The following is a 21,952-nucleotide window of genomic DNA, read 5'->3' as shown; positions in this document are numbered from 1 at the left end:
TTGTGTACATTTTTTAGATAACCGGTTGATTATTTATTTAAAAATAGTACAAAGTATTTAGTCGTTTATTCGCTTATCAACAATCGTGTATCAACTTGTGTCTTTATTTATATTTTCTTGATTTATTTTAGTAACAGTATTACTCACATCAAAGTCACGTTTCATGTACTATGTACTCTACAAATATTCAACAATCGAATTTTCTGCATAATCGATACAAATGTGCCGAAAACCTTGAAGTCGAGTTTAATGTTTAATGTTTACAAAGATCGTTGTATTACGCAAATCTTGTTATGTGTGCGGTAATTTGTTATGTAACTTTATTCGTTAGTTTTTTTCTGGCTAATAAAACTTAAGGTCATGTCAGAATTGGAAATTATACAAACGTTAGAAGTTTTTTTCGGAATTGCGGGTTCTCGAAAAGTTTGAAATTACTAAATTATTTAACCAGTTGAAAATCAATATTTCATGTACAGAATCATAGAAAGAACGAAATTCTATGAAATTTCATTTGTTCGAATTTTCTCAACGCTACACATGGTATCAAATATCATACCTATTATCATTTTATAGCATTGCCAGTTGCCAACACAAGTGGGTCAGTTATAACGAACGAAAACCATTAGTAAAATAAACACACTGTCTGTATGACGTTAATTTTGTCCTTAGATTTTAGTTTGATAACAAAGTTTAGTTTGCTCAACTAATTTAACCGTTATTTCGTACATAATTGAAGGCAACTTTTAGAAGAAATTATGTTTTTGAACACATTTTTTACAGTTCTTGTCTTTATTTTTAAAAGTAGAATATTTTTAGTAGCAATAAAGTTTGTAGTTAAATATTTTAGATTAATTTTCCTAGTCGAGTTCATGAGGATGCAGAATATTGCAGAGCATCCTTTCAAGAGAAATCGATCGACGCGGACGTAGAAACCTAGAAACCCCTCGAATTTCAATCTCTCGAAAATTGCTGAAGACATTCAAATTCATTGAAAGAAGTCTATTCAAAACTTTCTAATTTTGATTGCTTCATCTTTGCTATGTAGACTATGTTGCAAATCAAATTAATAACTATATTTGAAATGTACATTTTTTAAATAGAAATCATGCATTAAAGCGTGTATTAAAATAAAACTTCTAATGTGTATTATAGGCAACTAAAATCCTGTGTTCTTAAATACGGGTAATTATTCATATCTATGCACACGGGTATTAGAGATCTGCATTTGTTGTGTATTTATGCGTATCTGTGTTCACGAATAATGAAGATCTCTATTTTGCGTTTATTTACGCATATTTATGCACACAAGATTGTTTTTAATATCAAACTTTAATGAAAAGTTAAAAGTCTTTATTCCATGTGCGCGTACACGTGTATTTATTAACGTATTTGTATTTCTGATAATGTAAATACAAAAATAGAAGATTAACTGACTTATTTTTGATAAGACAAGTTGTATTGAAATTGCTTATCGTTATGTACTTTTATTAAATTTTTGCACAAACAGCTCCTTCAGTAGTCGAGTTCTCTTGATGTTTAAACGTTAATTGAACACTCGTGCGAGCTAAATCGAAGTCTCGCTGTTTGCAAAAGGCTCTGTCTTTCGTAAGAAATCGATGATGTAGCCAGGTCATACTCCTCTTCAGAGTAAACGACAGCTAAATGCCTCAATACCGCCATACAATGGCCTTTTATGTAATATGTATGTCATAAATCCATATAACCCGAATATATAATGTAAAACTTAGAACAAACGAAATTTTCTTTTTAATTTCACTTTTATATTTACGATCACGTATTCGTTCAAATAAAAAGCTTTAGAGAGAAGTGTATTGTCAAAAAGTGTTATATCATTCCTTTATTATTCAAATTAAAGTAGAATCGAACTTAAGTTCAATTGAATTAAATATTTAATTTTAACGTAATTTAAGGAACTATTATTTCGTTCATTTGTTTTAGGACATAACCTTTTGTTACGTGAAATCTATAATATAAGATATTTACATATTTATTATTTATTTGTAATATAAATGAGCAGAAACAGAATAAAAAGTTTATATGAACAAGGAATTTTCTACGAAACCGTTAATGCATCCTGTTTAGCGTAACTTTAGCATAATGGCGGCATAGGTTTGAAAAGTTTGAATTGCAATATCAATTCTTTTTAGATTTTTAAAGAAATATTGAATATAATGTTGATCATAAGAAATGTACATATTTGAAAATACTTAAAAGAACACAATTTTTTAACAGGGAGGAAGTTTTAAACAACAAACTTCAATGGAAAAGGAAAACACTGTGAAAAGTCCTGATCAATTTAAGTGAGTCTAACAAAATTAAAGTTTCCAAATGTAAAATTCACAAATTGCAATTTTTATAAATCGTTTTGTACTACAAAAAAAAGTTCGTTCAATTGTACTATAATAAAAATGTTTGCATTTTTAAAAATTCAATTTTGAATTTTGTAATTTATAATATTTCATGAGATATCAGAATAGATAATGAATCTATGTTGTGGATCATTTTGCTTCTAGACTTCTACCAAAGATTATAAATGGTGGAATCGCAGGTATTATTGGTGTCTCTGTGGTATTCCCACTGGACTTGGTTAAAACACGATTACAGAATCAAGTTGTTGGGCCAGATGGCAAACGAATGTACAAATCAATGTAAGTACTTTACATTATATGCAGTTAATTATGTTCAGATTTTACATTATAAATATTTAGAATATAAATATAACTCTTCTTGTAGGTTTGACTGTTTTAAAAAAACTTATGCTGCCGAGGGTTACTTCGGCATGTACAAAGGCTCAGCTGTAAATATTCTTTTAATCACACCTGAGAAAGCCATTAAACTCACTGCCAATGATACTTTCCGCCATTATTTGTCCACTGGACCTGGGTAAGTTATTTATAGAAAATGTAATATTATTAATTGTAAACTATTCCTTCAAATGTAATTAGTATTATAGAGGACTACTACTAATACCAGTTAGTAGGTAATCAGACTTTTAATTACAAATACAAAAACGTATTATTTTTTTGCACAGACAGAAATTGCCATTAGAACGTGAAATGCTTGCTGGTGGCCTAGCAGGAGCATGTCAAATTATTGTCACAACTCCAATGGAGCTTCTCAAAATTCAAATGCAAGATGCTGGGCGAGTTGCAGCAGCAGCAAAGGAAGGTAATTAAATTTTGTGAAATTTACCATTTTAATCAATGAAAAAGGGTAAATAGTTAAATTGTTTAATAAAATATTTGGTATATAATTACTAGAACAAACAAATACAAAGACATATTACTAAACTGTAACATTGTTTTAAAGGAAAAATATTTATTTTTGTTTATGAATAATTATGTGGATGTGCTGAATGCTTTACTGTTAATTTTGTTTATAGAAAGCATTAACAAGTACAATAAATGAAATTACTAAGAATTGAGTACCATGAATTTTGTCCAAGAGATTTCATCTCGTTTGATTCGTGTTGTTTACAGCAATGTGACACCCGCTATACCCAATAAAATTAGGAAAAGGAAGATTTATTTCAAGATGGGCGACAGCGTATTGAATATAGATTGGTAAAACTGTTTGAAAGCACTGCATTTGCTTCAAATCTAGAGTAGATATTTTGATTGTTAACTTTATTATTGAAAAAAGGAATTTAATATTTTTCCACTGGCTACAGCACATCTTACACTTGTTTTTAGTAATGAGAAACGAGTACTTTTTATAGAGTGTATTTTTCCCTGAAAAAAAGCCAGAAATTTATCCATTTTAATTTTATACTTTATTGGCTCTGACAGATATGCATTTGCCCCTAAATTTTAAAAGTTCATTTTGTTTTTCCTTCTTTTGTTTTTAAAACAAGAATTGAGTTTTCCTATTATAAAAATTGTATTTTTCTTTATAACCATTTTTAAGAATTCTATTTTTTGTTATTGAATGTCTCCTTGTGTGCCAACATGCTGGTCGTTCATTTATTAGCTGTATGGAATATATCACTAACTAATGTTGTTTCTGTACTAATACACACTAAATAGAAATGATAGATTTTCATCTAAAAAACTCATTATCAAATATAATCTAAGTATCACAAATAGTATATAATGATATAATAATTTCAAAATTTAGTGATTGCATATTAAAGTAAAGTGATGTTTATCAAATTATCAAATGTGTCTTGAGAAATGAATTTTTTAATGAATATTTATAAACTTAAATCATATTACAACAGATCAAAAAAAAAAGGTATGATTTTATTGCAGCTGGGAAGAGTGTGCCAAAGGTGTCAGCTCTCTCTTTGACAAAAGATCTTCTGAGAAAGAGAGGTATTTTAGGATTGTACCAAGGCACTGGTGCAACAGCACTCAGAGACGTCACGTTTTCAGTTATATATTTTCCACTTTTTGCTAGACTGAATGACATTGGGCCAAAGAGGGAGGATGGATCCTGTAAGTCTTTTTTACTCTGAAAAATTTATACCTTAAATTCATTTGTAATTTGTTAATTTTTTGACATTACTTAAAAATTATATTATTTTTCACCAATAGCTGTGTTTTGGTGCTCCTTTTTGGCTGGTTGCGCTGCTGGTTCTACAGCTGCCCTAATGGTCAATCCATTTGATGTAGTTAAAACTAGATTGCAAGTAATCAAAAAGGCTCCTGGTGAACCTACATACAATGGTGTGTTGGACTGCATAGGGTAAGTTTAGATACACTGAAAATAGATTATGCCTCCAAATGATGAGAATAGAATTATTTATGAATGAAGCATAGTATATAGGGTGTTTCATAATTGATGATACAAATTGGGTCAGGCAGATTCTATGACTGGAAATAAGACGAAAATCACGCATAACGAAATTAATTTTTGATTTAACATTCTTGATTTTCATTTCATTTGCAGTCATACAATTTACCTGACCCATGTATTATGAAACACTCTGTATAACTCATTTCTTATTGTTGGAATAAACATAAAAAATGTAATTCACTTTTCTGGAACATTCAGAAATGTAATTTCTTGTCTATTAGCAAAACCTTGAAGAACGAGGGTCCGACAGCGTTCTTTAAAGGTGGAGCATGCAGAATGATCGTAATAGCGCCCCTTTTTGGGATTGCACAAACTGTTTACTACCTCGGCGTCGCGGAGCGGCTTCTGGGTCTTAAGTGAATATCGCCTGCCTAATCTGCTCTGCCGTCTCAAATACTCTGGGATTAAATTGACAATAACTGGCGTATTATAGATGTATTTTCGCTTAGTACGATTCGCTAGTTATCCAGTAAGTGAATTGTTCTACTCTTTTTTTTTAATTATTCTGGGACCTTGATCATCAGAATTGAAATCTCTCTTTGAACTATAATAGTTCTTTGATAGACAAATACGATTTCAAAACGTATTTATGTAGTCATACATGTTAACTTTGACTTTTCCTTTAATTTCTTAGAATATTATAATGTGCAATAAATTACTTTACAGTATATTTTATTCAGTCGGGATTTGAATAATAATCATTATTCAGATGAATTTAGTTCAGGTATAAAATAAATAATTGAATATAGGTAAATTCGTATCTTTACGACGAACGTGATTCGTGAAATTGGATACTGATGTTTATAGATATTTTTATAGTTATAAGTCTTCGGATAATCAAGGTTCTTCTGTACTGTAGTAGGGCCAAATGAATATTGATCACATTGATTCTGGTCCACTGTTACGATAATCTGGTCTACGATTACGTATAATTAAAAGGAGATAAAAACCATGATTTTCGATCGTGTTCATTTATTTCTATTTTCGAACTAATATCGTAAATCATGGATTTTATTTTTACATGTTACTGCCTTCTACATGGATCAGTTTTCCAAAGGCCAGTGTTTCCAGTATTTTGCTTAATTTAATTTAATAAATTAAATTTTGTATTTAATGGATTTAAATTATTCAAAGGAAGTGTGATTTTTAAAATAAAATTAAGCTTTTAGGAAAGATTTGAATGGAAAAAGTGTTAAGCTCGCTAATAAAGTAAACTAAATTATAAAATATTACATATCTAACTGTATAATAATAAACACTTGTTATTGACGAATTGAAGAAGTATTAAGTGATTAGAAATTAATTTAATATTTTTCTATGTTCAATTTTTTGTAAATATATTTTGATGATGCATCTATAGTATTTAAAATATTTTTGGAAACACTGGTATAGTACATATATCGTGATATTAAGAGCTTACCTTTTGTAAGAATTTAATTTTTTTCTTAATTCTAGTTAATTCAATAATTAAGTATCAATACCAGTGATAGGAATCAAATGTTTCAGACTAATTCTTAATTGGTATGATTAACAATATAGTGCATAATACTGTGTAATTACTTTATTATAATTTTTAAAAAACATTTTTAAAAATAATTAATTGTAGCTCTGAGATAGATCAATGATTAATATATTAAAATTTAAATTAAATTGGTTTAAAACTACTTTTTAATAGTTTTAGTGAGTTTTTTTTCTAATAAAATATCTTTTTAAATTTTGTATTTAAAATATTTATTGCAGCTGCCTCTAAAAAATTAATTTATTCGTTGCAAGCCCTTAATAAAAAAATCATACTAATTAAGAATTACGTTATAAAAAGCTGTTCTGTCCTTTTCCTTCTTAGAAAATTTTACAAGGAGATTTTAGAGAAATTTCCCAAATGGAAATTTACTGTCAATTTTAGTCAAAGTTCTCCGAAAATATAATAGAAATATTAATGTTATTGATGTATATTGACGTTGTACAAAAGTAAATCAGCTCTGTGAAAACCTTGATTTCTTCTTTGTAGTCATTCCCGAGAAGACTTGCTTTAAGCAAACTCTTTCTTTTTGTTAGTTATGAATTAGTTGTTAATTGAAATTTGTATAGAACAAGGGAGAAATATGAATTAATGAATATAACATCGAGTAAAAAATTTTATTCAACAATTGTTTCTGCAATACTTTGTTATATATTTTTCTTTTTATTAAAAATCGTATATACAAAGTCTGAGTAGAAAAAACGTAATGAATTGAGTTTTCTGTTCTTTAACTTATTTCTGTTAAAACAAGTCATGCTTATTCAAATTTCTATTCCTAATCTCTTAAATATTATCACGGCACCGAGATCTCTATATTCCTTAAATGCTTGTTTCGAGCTGAGATTATTTCCTCTACTTATTTTCATCCCCGATAACAAACTACAAACTGTTGCGCACGTTAACTGTAACAATAAAAATAATTTCATTAAAATAGGCTTGCAAATAATAAACCATTGCGGTATTAATTAAATATTACACTAGCCGATTTTACCTCGCATTGTAATGATGTACAGGTTTGCGATAAAGTTCAAAGGCACTTCCTCTTTGTTCCCTACTTCCGGCGAGATCGAGTGCGCTTGGTTCTCTGTTATGACCTGGGCTGGTTGGGAAACTCTGAGCAGGTGCATTGTGACCATTATTCACAATATATCCATTGTGATTCACATTGTTTCTACTATGAGAAAGACCAAGACTCAATTGACTGGCACTATTACTGTGACTATGAGTCGACATCGGTGGGCTGCAATGCGCGTGTGTGTGGCTTAGACTGTGATTGTGCGCAGGTGTGGTAAGATGATTCAAGTTATGATGCGAGTTCCCCAAATTTGAGTCGTGACGATTTGGAGGTGGAATATTATAGTAGTACTGGCCACTGTTACGTTGAATGTTGTTGTTGCCTTCTACCTAGAAAGAACAAAAGATTTTCATTTTAGTTTTCCCACTTTCTATTTTTTGGCCGACCTTCAGAAGAATATTGCACATACAGGGTGCAGTCAAAAGAGTAAAGCAATTATTCTAGAAGTCATTTTCTCGAATTTCACTTAAATACGCTAAGCGCGATTCGTGGATTGAAGATACGTCATGAAAATCGGCAATTCAAATACTGGACTGAGATACAATTGTTAGAAACTTCATGTATCGACTGTCTTCTTATCCATTAATTGGATATCGTCCTTTTGGTTGCACTTTGCATGTCTCACTGATCAGTTAAAAAAATTTCTTACGTGTGAAGTTGCAATGGAGTAGCTTTTAGAATGTTGATGAGTATTAGCTCCCTCATTTCCATTATTTTCTGGTTGTGACAAGTTCGTTTGTGGTGGTCTGTAGTTTTTTGGTTTTGGAGGCGGTATTGGCTTATAGGATCCTCCAGGTTTGTTTTGTGGCAGTGTTATGGACTTGTAATCAGTTGTACGACTACAAAGCAAAATGTTCTAGCTTACAAGGGTGCAAAAGGTACATGATATTGGAAAACATAAAACATAAGAATAAACGAATTAGAATACAAAGTATACAGAAATATAATTGGCAGAGTATATGAATAAAAGCTTACGAAAAAATTAAAACTATATATTCAGCTATTTTTAACTGCAATAAAAGAATGAAAACGCTTTTTAAGAACAATTTCATAATAAGCTTTTTAACTTGTTTACTGAAACTTATAAATAAAAGAAATTAGCTTTAGGAACTTTAGAAAATACAGTGTACACTTGCATATCAAGTTCAGGCAACAAAAGAATCTATAAGCAAACAGAATTCTCAAACTAACGTATCACGTCTAGAAATATATATTCTACAAGCTCTCCTTAATGGTCGAGGTTTCTGCGCCATCATACTAAACAGAAAGTGAAAGAAAAAAAAAATATTAAGAAATAGAGAAAAAACTTAAATATTTTCCTAAAACAAATTCAAAATAATTGAAAGTTATGTTGTCTTTAGAACATTTATAAGAAACGTTATTTTCGTTACCTTTTTAGATATTACAGTGGTCAGTAAATGAATAAATCAAATTCGATATTCATTAATGAAACATACCTATATTTAGCATAGTCGGTTCGTGCTTGTGAATCGTGACTGGGAATCGGTTGGGCTGTTGATCTAGTAAATCTATAAGGATCGTGTGACCTGGTCGCAGGGCCACTACTCTTCATGTCATCAGGTACATTGGGGCCCAATCTACCAGTGGACGTGCTTAGACCTTGTGCTCCGTAATTTGCAGTTCCATTCGTATTATTGTAGGAATCATAAGAAGACATACTATCGTAGCTTCCCTGTACATGTAAAGGAAATCATGCATTAAACGAATCATAATAATAAACTCGATAGAAAACTCGAGAATAAATAGGCCATACAAAATCATTAGATGATCTATTCAAGAAGGTAATCAATATTTTCAGAACTATTTACACATTATATATGTAAACTGAATGTGCATTAAAACAGAATATTCCGGTACAATCTCCAGGCATTAAGCCCTCCAATGACATTGAAAGATATTAAAAAGAGAAAAAAGAACAGTCAGTAATTTTTACCGCTTTCGGTTGAGCTCTTTCCAGCGACGACGTTGCATTAGCTTTATGAGGTGTCGCATTTATATAATTCGCAACATCTAACACTGAATCCGTTTTATTGAGTAATCGTTCTTGAGCAGATCTTCCAATTGTATTTCGTGTCGATTGGTTGCTTGGTTTTGCATTACGATCCACGCGTGGAGGTAAATCAGGGGGACTATGATGAGAAGATCTCGGTTCGAATGAACCACCTAGATATTCTGGTGATCCGGATTGATTACTAACTTGTCCTGATAAAGAAAATCCGTATTTTCCATCCCCCATTCCTCCTTGTGATCGTCTTTTTGGTTGTTCAAACGATTGCTAAAGAAAAAGATATTTAGAGGGTCATTTATTCTTAGGTTTAACGTCTGGTAAAGGTTCTTTAGGTTTTTCTGTCTGGAATAAGTAAGGTTCTCTTTTTTTATATATTGAAGACAATGTACTAGGCCAGTGAAGGCAGTATTGAAATTGACAGTATACTAGGCCAGTGAATTGTGAATGAATCGAGTAACGCTTCGAGTGTTCGGGTATCAGTAAGAGCCCTAGTAATTACTATTTTATATAACAACTGTATGTTTACCTGATAAGTAGTTGAATATGGCGGAGGAGCAGCAATGTCATCTTGTGTTGCGATGCTTGGATCCGAACTGCTTTTCAATCTGGATGGTGGACCCAGAACACCTGGTAAAGCTGGTGCTGGACTGAGTTCCAAGTCACTCTCCGGAGAGGAAGCATAGGAGAGGCGAGAAGTCATCGGGAATAGGAAGTCATCCGAGAGTGCTTCTTCCGGCTATCATCGCAGGACACAGAGGACAACACGTTACAGAGGTTTATGCTCTATTAACCCTTTCAGACTATTATTTTTTTCTTTGCAATAGGATATTTTATAAATACAACGTAGTTCTTTAGGATATTAACTATACCTTTTTCTTAGAGAAAAGTTGGTCATGTTGACTTCTCTTGAAGCATGCCAAGAGTTTGAGATAAATTAATAAATTTATGAACATAAATAAATGAATAGTGTCTGAAAGGGTCAAGGTTGAAATGAAAAACAAATACTTGCCATTCGGTTAAGTTAATTCTTAAATTTAGTTAAGGTATTTCTGAGAATTGCAGGATAGATTAAAATTAAATTATTTTATGGAAAAAGATGAAACAAAATGTTTTACATCATAAATATTCTTACATATTTTAGTTATTCCTTTATTTTTATTGGGATAGCAAAATTTAAAACAGTTATTCGATTAAAAGATCCCATGTATAAAAGGACAAAACATACCACCAAACATTCTGTTAGTCTTGTAAGAAAATGCATGATGAATGATGAAAGAAATATTCCTAGAAAATTAATTCGATTAAAAGGTTTTGCCAAGTTTACGTGTATTATGTTTATGAATTAGAGTTTTATAATCCTCGTGATTTTCCCATTTTAAAATGTCCCCAATAAGACACTTTGGAACTTTATTTCAATTTTTTTCAAAAATACAAAATCAAACTGATCTTTCCGATACTTATAACACTTCAAATGATGCTATACGATAACTTAGATATAACTTCTGATTTACGATAATGTATATACGATGAAGCTATGAAATGTGGCCATGCAAAATTAAATTCAACGTACGATGTAAGGTGTCTCGAATATCTCAAGTACTATAGCAGTCGTGTACTTCTACCAGAAATTTGATCTTCGAGTCTTCAAATTAGTTTTCTCAGTATTTTACAAGGTTCAAGATTACTAAACTAAAGACTACTAAATTAAAAATTGCGTATTATTAAAATAACTTTAATATCTTTATCCTTTCAAGATACAATTAAATTGAAATCTTGGAGTAAGTTGATAATCAAGACACCTGACTAGGAAAAGCGGGATTCAAATGTAGCCGAAAAATTGCTCACGGACAACGTCAGAAGTTAGAGATGGATAAGAAGGTAATGAAAATAATTTGTCCGTGTGATAAGTGTCATTTTCATTCACATCATGAAATGTAGTTTCCTTCGAAATCGGGGGTACGGGAGGGGGATGTAAATCACGAGGGTCACCAGACGATTGACATAGCTCCCATGTCATTTGCCGACCATACGAGGGCTATAATAAATTATTATAAAATAATTTCATCAACGTAATCTCATTGGCTTCTGACCGAATACGATTCTCATTATTCGAAGTTAAACATCCCCAAGAGTTTTACTTAAACGAATATTTAATCTAATAAAAAATTATTTCACTATCTTTTGATCATCTCACAGTAAAATATTTAAAGTCGTGCTGCATTATCCATCATACATGGCATTATAAGTATTTTTAAACTTTTAATAAATATTTTTACCTTGGTTTGACTCATCCACAATAATCCTTGCTGTTGTCGATCGATTAGCTCTCTCAATTTCCGATACCAAGCTTCTGGTGTGGTTAACGTGATCACCGCACTGAAGATGTGGCCCCAAATTTTGTCTAATTTTTGACACTGTTCCAAGAGTTTCTTACTGCTCTTGTGTGCTGATCTGAAATAAGTTTATAGCTCCTCATTCACAGCATTTACCATTCATATTGTAGGCATATTTGATCAATGGGAATTTACTTAGGAATTCCGGCTCGCATTTCTTTAATGATTTGCTTCGTTTCAGCTTTTAGAAAAATCACTATAGGATAGAACTGCGCGTAGTTCAGTCGATCTACTGCGTTTGGAGTTATATCCAGTAAAGCGTGTTTTCCTCTGTCCATCACTTCTCTAATAGCACTTAATCGAATAATACCAGACGATTTTGTGTTTTTTCCAATACTGTCATCCAACTGGTTTTCCATTTCTATAAAAAGAAAAGGGAAAAGAGATGATTTTTAAACCTTGAAACCAATGTTATATATCCGTTACATATCATTAGCAACACTTACGTGGAGATGTAAACTTGTCAGGGAAGTCTTTTAAAAGTTTTTCTCTGGCTAGGTCTGCAACCGGTCCAAAAAGTACAACTGGTCTAACAAAACCTGGGTGTCTGAGTATAACTCTCTCGTATGCAGGAAATTTACTAACACTATCAGAAAACACTACGTCATCCCAGTGATCCTAAAAAAAAATAAAAATTGTTTTTTTTCCTCTGCTAAAGTTTTGTAAAATGACTGTAACATGCCCTAAAGAGAAACAATCAGTGGAATGTAGTAAAGAAAGCTTACTCTTCCTAGAGATTTCGAACGTCTATGGCTACTTCGTCTCCTCCTAAAGAAGCTACCTCTGCTTTCACTGGCACTCATTTCCTTCTTCGTCGCATTGAATTGCGCGGTTGCTAGCTCCTCGGCCCGAGCTTTATTCGGAATAATTCCTTTTTGTACTTCTTGATTGTTCCTACCGATCCGAAAGACTTGCCAAGAACCGACCACTCCATTATGTAACGTATCCACCACATGAAATACATCTCCGCTACGGAAGCTCATTTCACCCTTTTGTGGTTGTTCGTAGTGGAAGTGAGTTCTGTAATGATTTGAAAGCTCATTATTTTAAGAAAATTTTCCTTCAACTGCTGTGCAACATTTATATGTATTTCACCCGATTGTAGATTTGATCGCAACTTACTTTATGTGGAAAGAGTCACCCTTTCCAGACGCTAGTACTTGATCGTATTCTTGTCGTCGATGTTGGACAATTAAATCGATCTGTTCTTGAAGACTGAGCAAAAAAAGAACGGCTTCTTCCCTTGTTACTCCTTTCATGTCCATATCATTTATCTGAAATTTTTAAATTATTACAGTAATATTAGGTTGTAAACTAAATTTCAGTTTTTGTTCAAATTGTCTTTCTTTTTATAAATACTTGTATAGATATTCAGAATAGTGCTGAAATTTAATATATAATCTAATATTAAACATTGTATTATTTTAAAATATATTTTCTAATTTAAAAAAATCACGACGTTAAATTATACCTTAAGAATTTTATCTCCAGGTTGCAAGCCCTGAAGAGAAGCTGGACTTCCTGCTTGAACAGCCGTCACAAAAACACCAGTTTCATTTCCGCCACTTAAACGAACACCGACTGATCCTTCTTTTTGGAACGTAATAAATCGAGGATCAGGCCTGAAAAATTAAAAAAGAAATTAGCAAAAATTATCGATGTAATAGTAATCAATTTGTTATTCGTATTAAATATAATTTACATTGGAAGTTTATTTCGAGATAAGTCTTCATCATAGAGTTGTCTTCTTGTGCTATAATAGTCTGAAACAAGAAAAAGACAAATTATATATTTCGTGTTTGCATATAAAAAAACTAGAAAGCATTACTTCCTAAAAGCTACAGTAATTTTATTAAGAAACAAGTACAAAAATTGTACCTTCTGGTCTAGGAGGTGGTGGCCTAGGGGGATCAACAGTAGGTGTTGCTGGGAGATCTAATTGACTAAGTGAAACATCCATCAAAGGGCCTCTGGCACGGCCTCTAGGAATAAGATTACTTTTGTCCTCCATTGGCTGTCTCGTAGGAGGTGGAACATACAAATTTTGGCTACTGTAACTTGTCGTCCCAGAAAGATACTCTCCAGATTCACTTTTTGCTTGCTGTTGACCATGACAACAGGAATTATCTCGAGTTACTACAATTGATAATCTATCTTTACATTGATCCATTAATTTCTTAGCTTCTTTCAGACTCATATTGTCTGTAGCCACGCTGCCTATCCGAGTTAACACATCTCCTGGTTTAATTCCAGTGTTTTCTCGGGTTACTTCCTTCACATAGAGTCGACAACCAAGAACGATACCAAAGTCTAGAGAAAAAAAAATGTTAAAACATTGTTACCACTGCACGTTTGTGGTACAAATAGTTTATTCACCATCTTTTTTATTGTTCCTCGTGAGAGTCAATCGATGACTCTGAAGTGTGGAGTTTCCTAGATTGCTAGAGGAATTCGACGCAGCCCTACGTTTAACAACTAATAAAACTGTTGAGCCTGAATCTCTTAGGACACGGATTGCTGCCCCATAATCGGCGCCTTCCAATGATATTCCATTTGCAGATATTATGCGATCATTCACTCTGAAATTGAGAAAAACAGTTTTCTGAAAATGCCTGTGTAATGTCCAAAGGTCGACAATGGACAAATTTAATATTGTCTATTGGTTTCCTTACTGTAATTTTCCTTCGGCTGGTCCAGCTTTCAGAACATCGGAGATCGCGATAGCAGGATCGCCATTGGTGAAATGGGGATTGTCCCTTCCACCGGAAACAGCGATTCCAAACCCGTAACCGGGAACTCTGGTAACCGTAACATGATGGACCTCCCATCCTCTGTCTCCATTCTGAATAATTAACAAAATCATAATGATAATTGATTAGAATTTACTAACCATGTAATTATGAAAGTTGTTACTCTTTTATTACATTTCGAAGAACCTAGTTATTAGCGAACAAGTGGAAAGAATTCAAGGAAACGAGCGAAACGATAATTGGATGAAAATTCTATGGATTCTCGTTAACAAGATTTTTCTTCCGCTTAACAAATCCTTAACTCGGATTTAATAATTCGAATTCCATTTAAATATTTTCTGTTTCTATGGAATTTGAATTCGAAATTGGGAATATGAATATTCAAAAATCCTTATCTTAACAACACCGAAATTAATTTCAAATGCTAGAACTCTTTTTTTACTTTAAGCATGAATAAAATTTTATTTCAAACTTGATGCTTCATGTTTATACATGAATGAAATAGATTCACTTATTGTACTTTTTTTCCTTTAATTTTTTTTCACTTGTAGAAAAAGATATTGGTATAACTAAAATTCTAGCTTTATTTGTTTTTTGTTTCAAAATGTACTTTTAATTTTATACCTAAGAAAGGACGGTATTAAATTTGATATACAGTTTTGTTTTAGCAAATTTTTTTGTTTCGCACCTGCACTTCAGTTCCGCCAGAATTATTATGAAGAATACCATGCGTGGTTGTAGATGGATTCGGAGGGTTCCCCGAATTCCCGACACCCACATTATTATCGCTTCGTTCCATGCTCGCGTGTTGAGAAACTTCGTCTGCAGAAACTGACGATTTTCCTTTTCAACGCCTCTGCAGAAGCATTTTGATTAAGTATACACTCTTTTCTCCGTATACTTTCATTCAGTATATGTTTGCATTCTCATTTCTCTTCAAAATGCGTACTATGTTTACGAGCGTAAAATAATTTCACTTGCAAAATTTTTAACGCGTACAATTTTCTTTCTCTTTTAACATGCAATGATTATTTAAAAACCATTTGTTAAATTCTCATTTCTTATTTAATATTGCATTTGTTAATTCCTCTAGAAATTTATTTTCTGAATGATTTACTCGTCCAAATCATCCGTTTCTCTTTCTTTATCTGTTAAGTCTACTTATATTTTTGTAATTTTCAATATGTTTCCTTCTCTTTTCTTTTTCACAGAAATTTCCTTTTCCCCAAATTCCTATTAAATTTCTCACAAGAGAAATTTTCATTGTTTTTTCAACATTTTTTCATAAGTCTTTGTTTTTTAGTGAATTTACTATGAAGAAATCTTTCTTTAAATAACATATATATTTCCCTGCTACTTTTTCATTAAAGTACTTTTATCTTTTTACGAAAGACAAGTGTACCGTGAAAATATATTGCAGTTCTGAGGACGCTGTGAAAAACGAAGCGGATGAGAGTTTCTTTGGCAGAGCTTTCCGGCACATAGGCGTCACAAGTAGTGGCGTAGGAGCAACCAATCCCACATGTATACCAGATACCTCTACCTTCTTCCTTTCTTCTTTTTTTTTTTTAATTTCCTTCTGCTTCTATGCGATATTCTATTCCATAACAGTGCATGACCTCATTCACGACAAGAGAGTTTTCACAATCGCGTTTTACTCTGATGAGCTACTACATATAACACGCGGATAATTCACAGCAATGCGCACTTGTGGAATTCCATTTTCCTTTCGAGTGATCAGACCTTCACTTTCCTCGTCGTTCTAATTCCATGTTTCACGCTTGGCCGTTTTTCTCCACTGATCTTGAATATTTGGTTGAATCGAACTAGTTTCTACCTTCCACTTCTTTCTTCTCTTCGTTCATACACCAGATTCTATTCTTGAAATTATTATCAAATAATTTCTCCCTTTCTAGATATTTTTTACGTTTCGTTTATGTATCTTTAAGGCGGTCCATCGCATATTTTGTTTTTTAATAATAAACGTTATTAATTGTGCAATTTGACAAAAGAAATTATTGTCTGAGAGATTGGAACTGTCGTTAATTTCTTTTTCTTCGATTGACGTGATACTTTCTTTAAGATTCTTTATTTCAATCACGCGATTTGTAGGTGAGTTGTTTTAGAAATTTTCTTGCTAGGCTTTGACGTTGCTTGGAGATTCCTTGGTATTTGCTAAGCTTTTTCACACCTTTGCTGACAGTACAGGTCTTTCATCAATGTCCATTATCTTCTAACGTATAAAACTGTAAGTTTATAAAATCATATGTCACAACTTACTTTGTTAAACATTTTTCTATCTACGCGTGAAACTCTCTGAGAAACATTTTTCAATCGTAGTTAAGAATTATTTTTCTTAGAATCGGAGAATAAACGTAGCAAAGAGGTAAAATTGTTAATAAATTTTTGATTTTGAAGATCTACTACTCATGTATCACATTTCTCAAAATTTTATAAATTTCCAGTTCAGAGTATAAGAAGATGATTTAAGATAGAATACCATTTCGTCATTGAACGAACAAAAAAAAAGGATATAGTATACAAATTTTAATATCACTGCTGATATCTTGAGAAGAGTGCCAAATATACTCGGCGATTGGATTTCATTCAATTCGATTTATTTCACAAGATTTCTACGTTTGATTACATATTTTAGAGGAACGGTGCTTTCTGTAGATCCTACGTATGATTTAATAATGATCAAACATATTTTTGTGAAGCACTTTCGTCACGTTTTTTCATGAAATGCGAGAAATTCTGATTCCAAAGATTACTTCAAGGTTCTCTGAAAGGCCACTTGTTGCACGGAAATGCAAGTAACGAAATCGGTAGTTCTTACGCTCTCGGAATTCCGATGGCTCTATCACACATCCATTTTCTAAACTCGATCTGGATCTACAAGGACAAGTTCGAAGCACACTGTAAACACACGTTCGTCTGTATAACCCAGAACAAGTGGCAAACTTTGGTAAGGAAAAAGAAATCCCACGGTCCCACTTGAAAAATCACTACCACGTTGTCGGCAAGGAACGAATTCCAATCATCCGAGTCACCCTCTCTAGACCGATGTAAAGAACTGTGAGAAAATGTACAGAAACCAAGGGAAGCACTGCAACTTCCGCATGGGAGCGAATACTTTCAAACAACAGAAACATTCATGTATCGTAATTTCGTCAACAATAATTCTCCACTAGAAAAACCAAGAAATCCTCAAAACCTCTGTACAATATATTCACAGATTCCTCAAAGCCACCGACAAAAATTCCTCAAAGATATCCAAAAACTGAACCGTGTCAAAATATCAAACAGTTCATTTCCTAAAACCAGCAGCGAACGATTCTACCAAGAGATTCACACGTATAATCTACAATATCTTCGCGCAAAGAAGAGCCATCGAACTCTCCATCCGACGTGCAAAAGAAAGGAAGCATCTTTTTCTCAAACGAGAAGAAAAAGAAAAGAACAGAATCATCGCGTGCAACGTCCGGTAGTTAAAGAAAATGAGATCTCACGATTACAGTGTTCAGCGTGTTCACGCCGGCTCCGAGAGGCCACGAAAGCTTGCACTGTTTAGAACAGAAAATCCACGGTCCACGTATCGGAATTCCGAGCGGCACTGACACTGCGTTTCCAACGTCCACGCTTTAAGATCCACGACGGAGAGTCTGGCCACTGTGCACGATCGTTCGGAGCGTTCTACACGCTCGGGGAGCCGAGGACGGAGCGCACGGGTAAAAGCCGATGAAAAGCGCACGGATGCACGCATCGGGGACCCGAGAAATTCTCTCGTCCCGAAAGGATCGGCTCGTATAGTTTCCGAGCGTGGCTTGGCTACGGGTAAGGTGGCAGGTCGACGCGAATCGGATGAGAAACGGGCTTGGCGGCCGAGGAGGCGCGCGGGGCAGGCTCGAGTGAACGTATCGTAGGAGTGGGGGGATAGTGGGGACCGTAGACCTGCGCAAGGGGACCGGGGAGTGGTGGGGGGCGCGTGCAGCATACGCGTGCCTGCGCACCGGTTTTCGGCTCGACTAGTGATGGGCCCGATCTCGAGCCGCGAACTTGAATTTCTCGAGGATTGTTCTCATAATCGGTATAAGTAAGTCACTTTATATTATTCTCCTGCGCTGTTCTAGTATACGAGTAATGGAATTCATTTCTATTGTATGAAAATGAGGGAAGTGTTCCGAGAGCCGTCCATGCCCAGGTGCGTAAGTATTAAAGTTGATTTTATTTCATTTTGAGCTTAAGTTCCGATGTAATTGAAAGTAAAAAATAGTAATTATATAATAGTGTACTCAGCTATTGGGGCGTAATTCAAATATCGGAACGTGTAGTTTTAATTTGTTTTGTTTGACAATTTTGATGTTAGTGTTGTCAGATCCCGGGACAAAATGTCTTCCAGTGACGTTATAGAATAGAAGAGTGGAGGGACCGCATGATATTTCACTGCATGCGTGCGGTACTCCCACTCTTCTGCTCTATGACGTCACTGGAAGACATTTTGTCCCGGCATTTGGCAATAGTCTTTGACATTTAAAGCAGATGTTAAAAATTTAATATCCAAGTGTCTCGGTAAGTGAATAGCCTAAAAATGTATATCTCGATCTCGATACTTAAATTATGATGCCCCAGTAACTGAGTATACTATTTTATATTATTTTTCGTTACTAATTACATTAGGAATCAAGATCAAAATTCAATAAAATTAGCGTTAATGTGCATGTACCGGCACATTTATTTTACTGTAAATTCTATTTTGATATAGAAACGTGCCGTTTTGTTTCTGTAAGGGATTGAACCTCGAGATCGACCAAACATCAAATCAGGTAGTTTATTCAGAAAGCAAGCAAAGAGATGGGGATATCGTAATTTATGCCTTGTCGCTGTCATCTACCTTCTCACTTGCTCACGCTCTTCTGTCCCTCTCCTCGAACAAACGAAGTAGTGGAGATAGCTAGAATGCCTTCTTATTCAAATGTGTAGATATATTTATGTATAATAATTTTCAATTTTGGAAAACATTCATGATTGTAAAATTAACATGAGCTAAACTTTAAGTGGAGGTAACTAAAATTATTGACTTCTTTTAGACATATATTCTTATAATATTCTAATACTTTCTAACTGATGAGTTACTAATGTTAAGAGTAGGATTTTTGGATTCTACTTATCGAATATTATTAGATGATAAAAAAGATCCAATAATTTTGAATGCTCCCGAGCAAACTTCATAGCTTACAGTACATATGAGTCGCTCACTTACCAAATCGGTTAACTTCACAAAATTAAAGTATTTATATTTCTTAAGTATCAGTCAAGTGTTTTAGCGCTAAAATTTTAAAACATTCAAAATGTGGAATCAATCACGTTAACCTCTGAATATGTGTATTGTATCGAATGACTTCACACAAACTGTGGAGCCTTTTCATTTAGGACACCAGTTATGTATAAGCCACGTTTGAATCTGACGCACGTACGACATACGCATGAACTTAAATATATGCACATTTACGAGTGGTCCAACGTGAAATACTGAAAGTAGTAAAATTTACGTAGTATGGAGTAGCAAATAATTATCACAAACCATTTTTATCTACAATCTCATTTTCTAAATCTGGTTGTATATTCTTCAATTATTGTAGATCATGCCATACTCTATTTTCAGTGGCAAAATATCTATTGTGTTTACATATTTTGTTTTCATATTAATAATTTAAAAGGTATAACTTATACTTAAATTAATACTTTGTCAGTAAGCACTGTATTTTTCGTGTGTTATGATGATTTGATGGCATTTTCGTTTTCAACCTGTATTGCACTTGTTCCGGGTTACGTTAAATGACATATGCTACCTGCGGATTTAGGGGGGAAATTAGAATAAAAGACACAAAAGACTTGTACCTGAGTCAGGTCGACACATTCCAGCTGCTCGAGAGGTGTGTCATATTCCAGTCAAACTAGCGCTTTTCTTTGTGTGCAACTTTAGCGATGGCTTTAAGCCACGAAGAATCAATTTCGAATGATATTTTTGTCACAAAATTTGTAAATTCGTAATATTCATTAGCGATAAATATTCGTACTAACCCAACTATATAACATTTTTGTTATTATTATTATTACTATGAATATTTTTGTTATACCAATATCTTCGTATGTCATAAAATTTGTTAGTTTATTCGTCATGTACTTTTTTTAAATTAGTAATTTACTTACCCTGTGTCTTCGTCTGTGTCTCCTCATCTGGTTTCCTTCCAAAAGGAAATTATCATGTGATACGTGGGTCCTCTTCTTCAATGAACTCTTTTTTGTGTCTCTTCTCTTTTTCTTCTTTTTTCCATTACGCAATAATCTATCGAAGATTTTCATGTTCCTTTTTTATTCTCTTCTTTACCGTCGGTGCAGTGAAGATCTATCGATAAGATCGGCGTAGATTCTTGCAGTCGGTAATAGACTCAGTCGATAACTTTATGAATTTAAAATAATTTCTAATTAAAATTGGCTTCAACAAAAACAGATCTGTATCGACTGTAATTCTAATATATTATTTAAGGTTAAAAATGTTAAAATTTAAAATACACTATTAATAGTTCTGGTAACTTCGGAATTAAGAAGATTATCACAATTGAAGGTCACACGTCACGCAAAGTATGTATCTAAAAATTATCTTCAATTTAAAAAAGTTAAGAAATGTGATAATAAAATATAGTTCGCAAATCAAACAACAGTGATCGCAATAACAAAATGTAAAACGTAAGTAGATATCAAAAATTTGTAATATGAAATTGCATAAGTTGTACAAACACATAACATTGCGTCACAACTTTAATAAACCAAAATTGCAGTGTTCTACAACACCAAAACAACATGTATGAAATTTCAACTCTAATAGGTGGTCTCGTATTGTCAGAAACAAAACGATTAATATTAATTGTTTAGGTATACGAAATTCACTGTTCACCTTTAAAAGACACTATAAAACACGAAAACAGCACGTATGAAATTTCAACTCTAATAGGTCTCGTATTGCTGGAAACAATATGATTAATATTACTTGTTTAGGTATACGAGTTTCACTTTTCACCTTTAAAAGACACTGTAAAACACGAAAACTTAACAAAACTTACATCAAAACGTTTAATAAGCGGAAAAAGTTAGAACGAGTTGCGTCGAACTTCGAATCACGACAGAAGGAGGAAAAATGAGCGGAGGTAACATTCGAATAGTGGGCGGCTTCGTAGCGTGCATAGCTTATCATAGCGGGTGTTGCTGATATGGGATAAGCCGATGGATTCTCTATGTAATTCTTCCACAACTCCGGAAGAACAATCGATCTGTCGACCCACTGAAGCCCCAGAATCGCAAATTGGC

General features: G+C 33.2%; 3 protein-coding genes across 5 annotated transcripts in view; 1 reads left to right on the top strand and 2 right to left on the bottom strand.

Annotated features, from left to right (window-relative positions):
- Window positions 1-245, bottom strand: part of Rad60 (DNA repair protein Rad60) — a 3,633-nt gene extending 3,388 nt beyond the window's left edge. Inside the window, exon 1 of the mRNA XM_076379010.1 lies at window positions 148-245. The gene's annotated coding sequence lies outside the window, so the exon portion shown is untranslated. The remainder of the gene's footprint in view (window positions 1-147) is intronic.
- The window catches only part of LOC143179697 (mitochondrial glutamate carrier 1), an 11,313-nt gene extending 552 nt beyond the window's left edge, over window positions 1-10,761 (top strand). Inside the window, exons 2-9 of one of the 3 annotated variants that reach the window (XM_076379013.1) lie at window positions 2,254-2,321; window positions 2,535-2,669; window positions 2,755-2,904; window positions 3,053-3,189; window positions 4,272-4,457; window positions 4,557-4,707; window positions 5,040-5,287; window positions 9,976-10,761. In XM_076379013.1, coding sequence (XP_076235128.1) covers window positions 2,281-2,321; window positions 2,535-2,669; window positions 2,755-2,904; window positions 3,053-3,189; window positions 4,272-4,457; window positions 4,557-4,707; window positions 5,040-5,178 — 939 coding nt within the window. In that variant the 5' untranslated portion in view covers window positions 2,254-2,280 and the 3' untranslated portion in view covers window positions 5,179-5,287; window positions 9,976-10,761. The remainder of the gene's footprint in view (window positions 1-2,253; window positions 2,322-2,534; window positions 2,670-2,754; window positions 2,905-3,052; window positions 3,190-4,271; window positions 4,458-4,556; window positions 4,708-5,039; window positions 5,288-9,975) is intronic. The other 2 variants (XM_076379011.1, XM_076379012.1) reach the window with 2 other exon arrangements.
- On the bottom strand, window positions 6,936-21,952 carry Pyd (zonula occludens-like protein polychaetoid). The gene is made up of 18 exons (XM_076379019.1): window positions 21,709-21,952; window positions 20,798-21,047; window positions 14,507-14,676; window positions 14,211-14,413; window positions 13,713-14,144; window positions 13,537-13,597; window positions 13,306-13,456; window positions 12,957-13,108; window positions 12,560-12,854; window positions 12,281-12,452; window positions 11,970-12,195; window positions 11,718-11,892; window positions 9,968-10,177; window positions 9,367-9,708; window positions 8,870-9,105; window positions 8,062-8,251; window positions 7,329-7,741; window positions 6,936-7,239 (listed from the first exon to the last, which is right to left on the bottom strand). Exons 2-18 carry the CDS (start codon window positions 20,948-20,950, stop codon window positions 7,236-7,238), a joined length of 3,585 nt encoding a protein of 1,194 aa, XP_076235134.1. The 5' UTR covers window positions 20,951-21,047; window positions 21,709-21,952; the 3' UTR covers window positions 6,936-7,235.

The sequence above is a fragment of the Calliopsis andreniformis genome, chromosome 5 (genome assembly GCF_051401765.1).
Source record: "Calliopsis andreniformis isolate RMS-2024a chromosome 5, iyCalAndr_principal, whole genome shotgun sequence".
NCBI lineage: Eukaryota > Metazoa > Arthropoda > Insecta > Hymenoptera > Andrenidae > Calliopsis > Calliopsis andreniformis.
This window is presented reverse-complemented; position numbering and strand designations above follow the sequence as displayed.

Coding starts and splice junctions, on each gene's coding strand:
- Pyd (XM_076379019.1), bottom strand. CDS start 20,950: ATGAAAATCTTCGATAGATTATTGCGTAATGGAAAAAAGAAGAAAAAG. Junction 13,457..13,536: donor TCTCGAAATAAACTTCCAAT/GTAAATTATATT, acceptor TTAATTTTTCAG/GCCTGATCCTCGATTTATTA. Junction 12,196..12,280: donor TGACAAGTTTACATCTCCAC/GTAAGTGTTGCT, acceptor TTCTTTTTATAG/AAATGGAAAACCAGTTGGAT.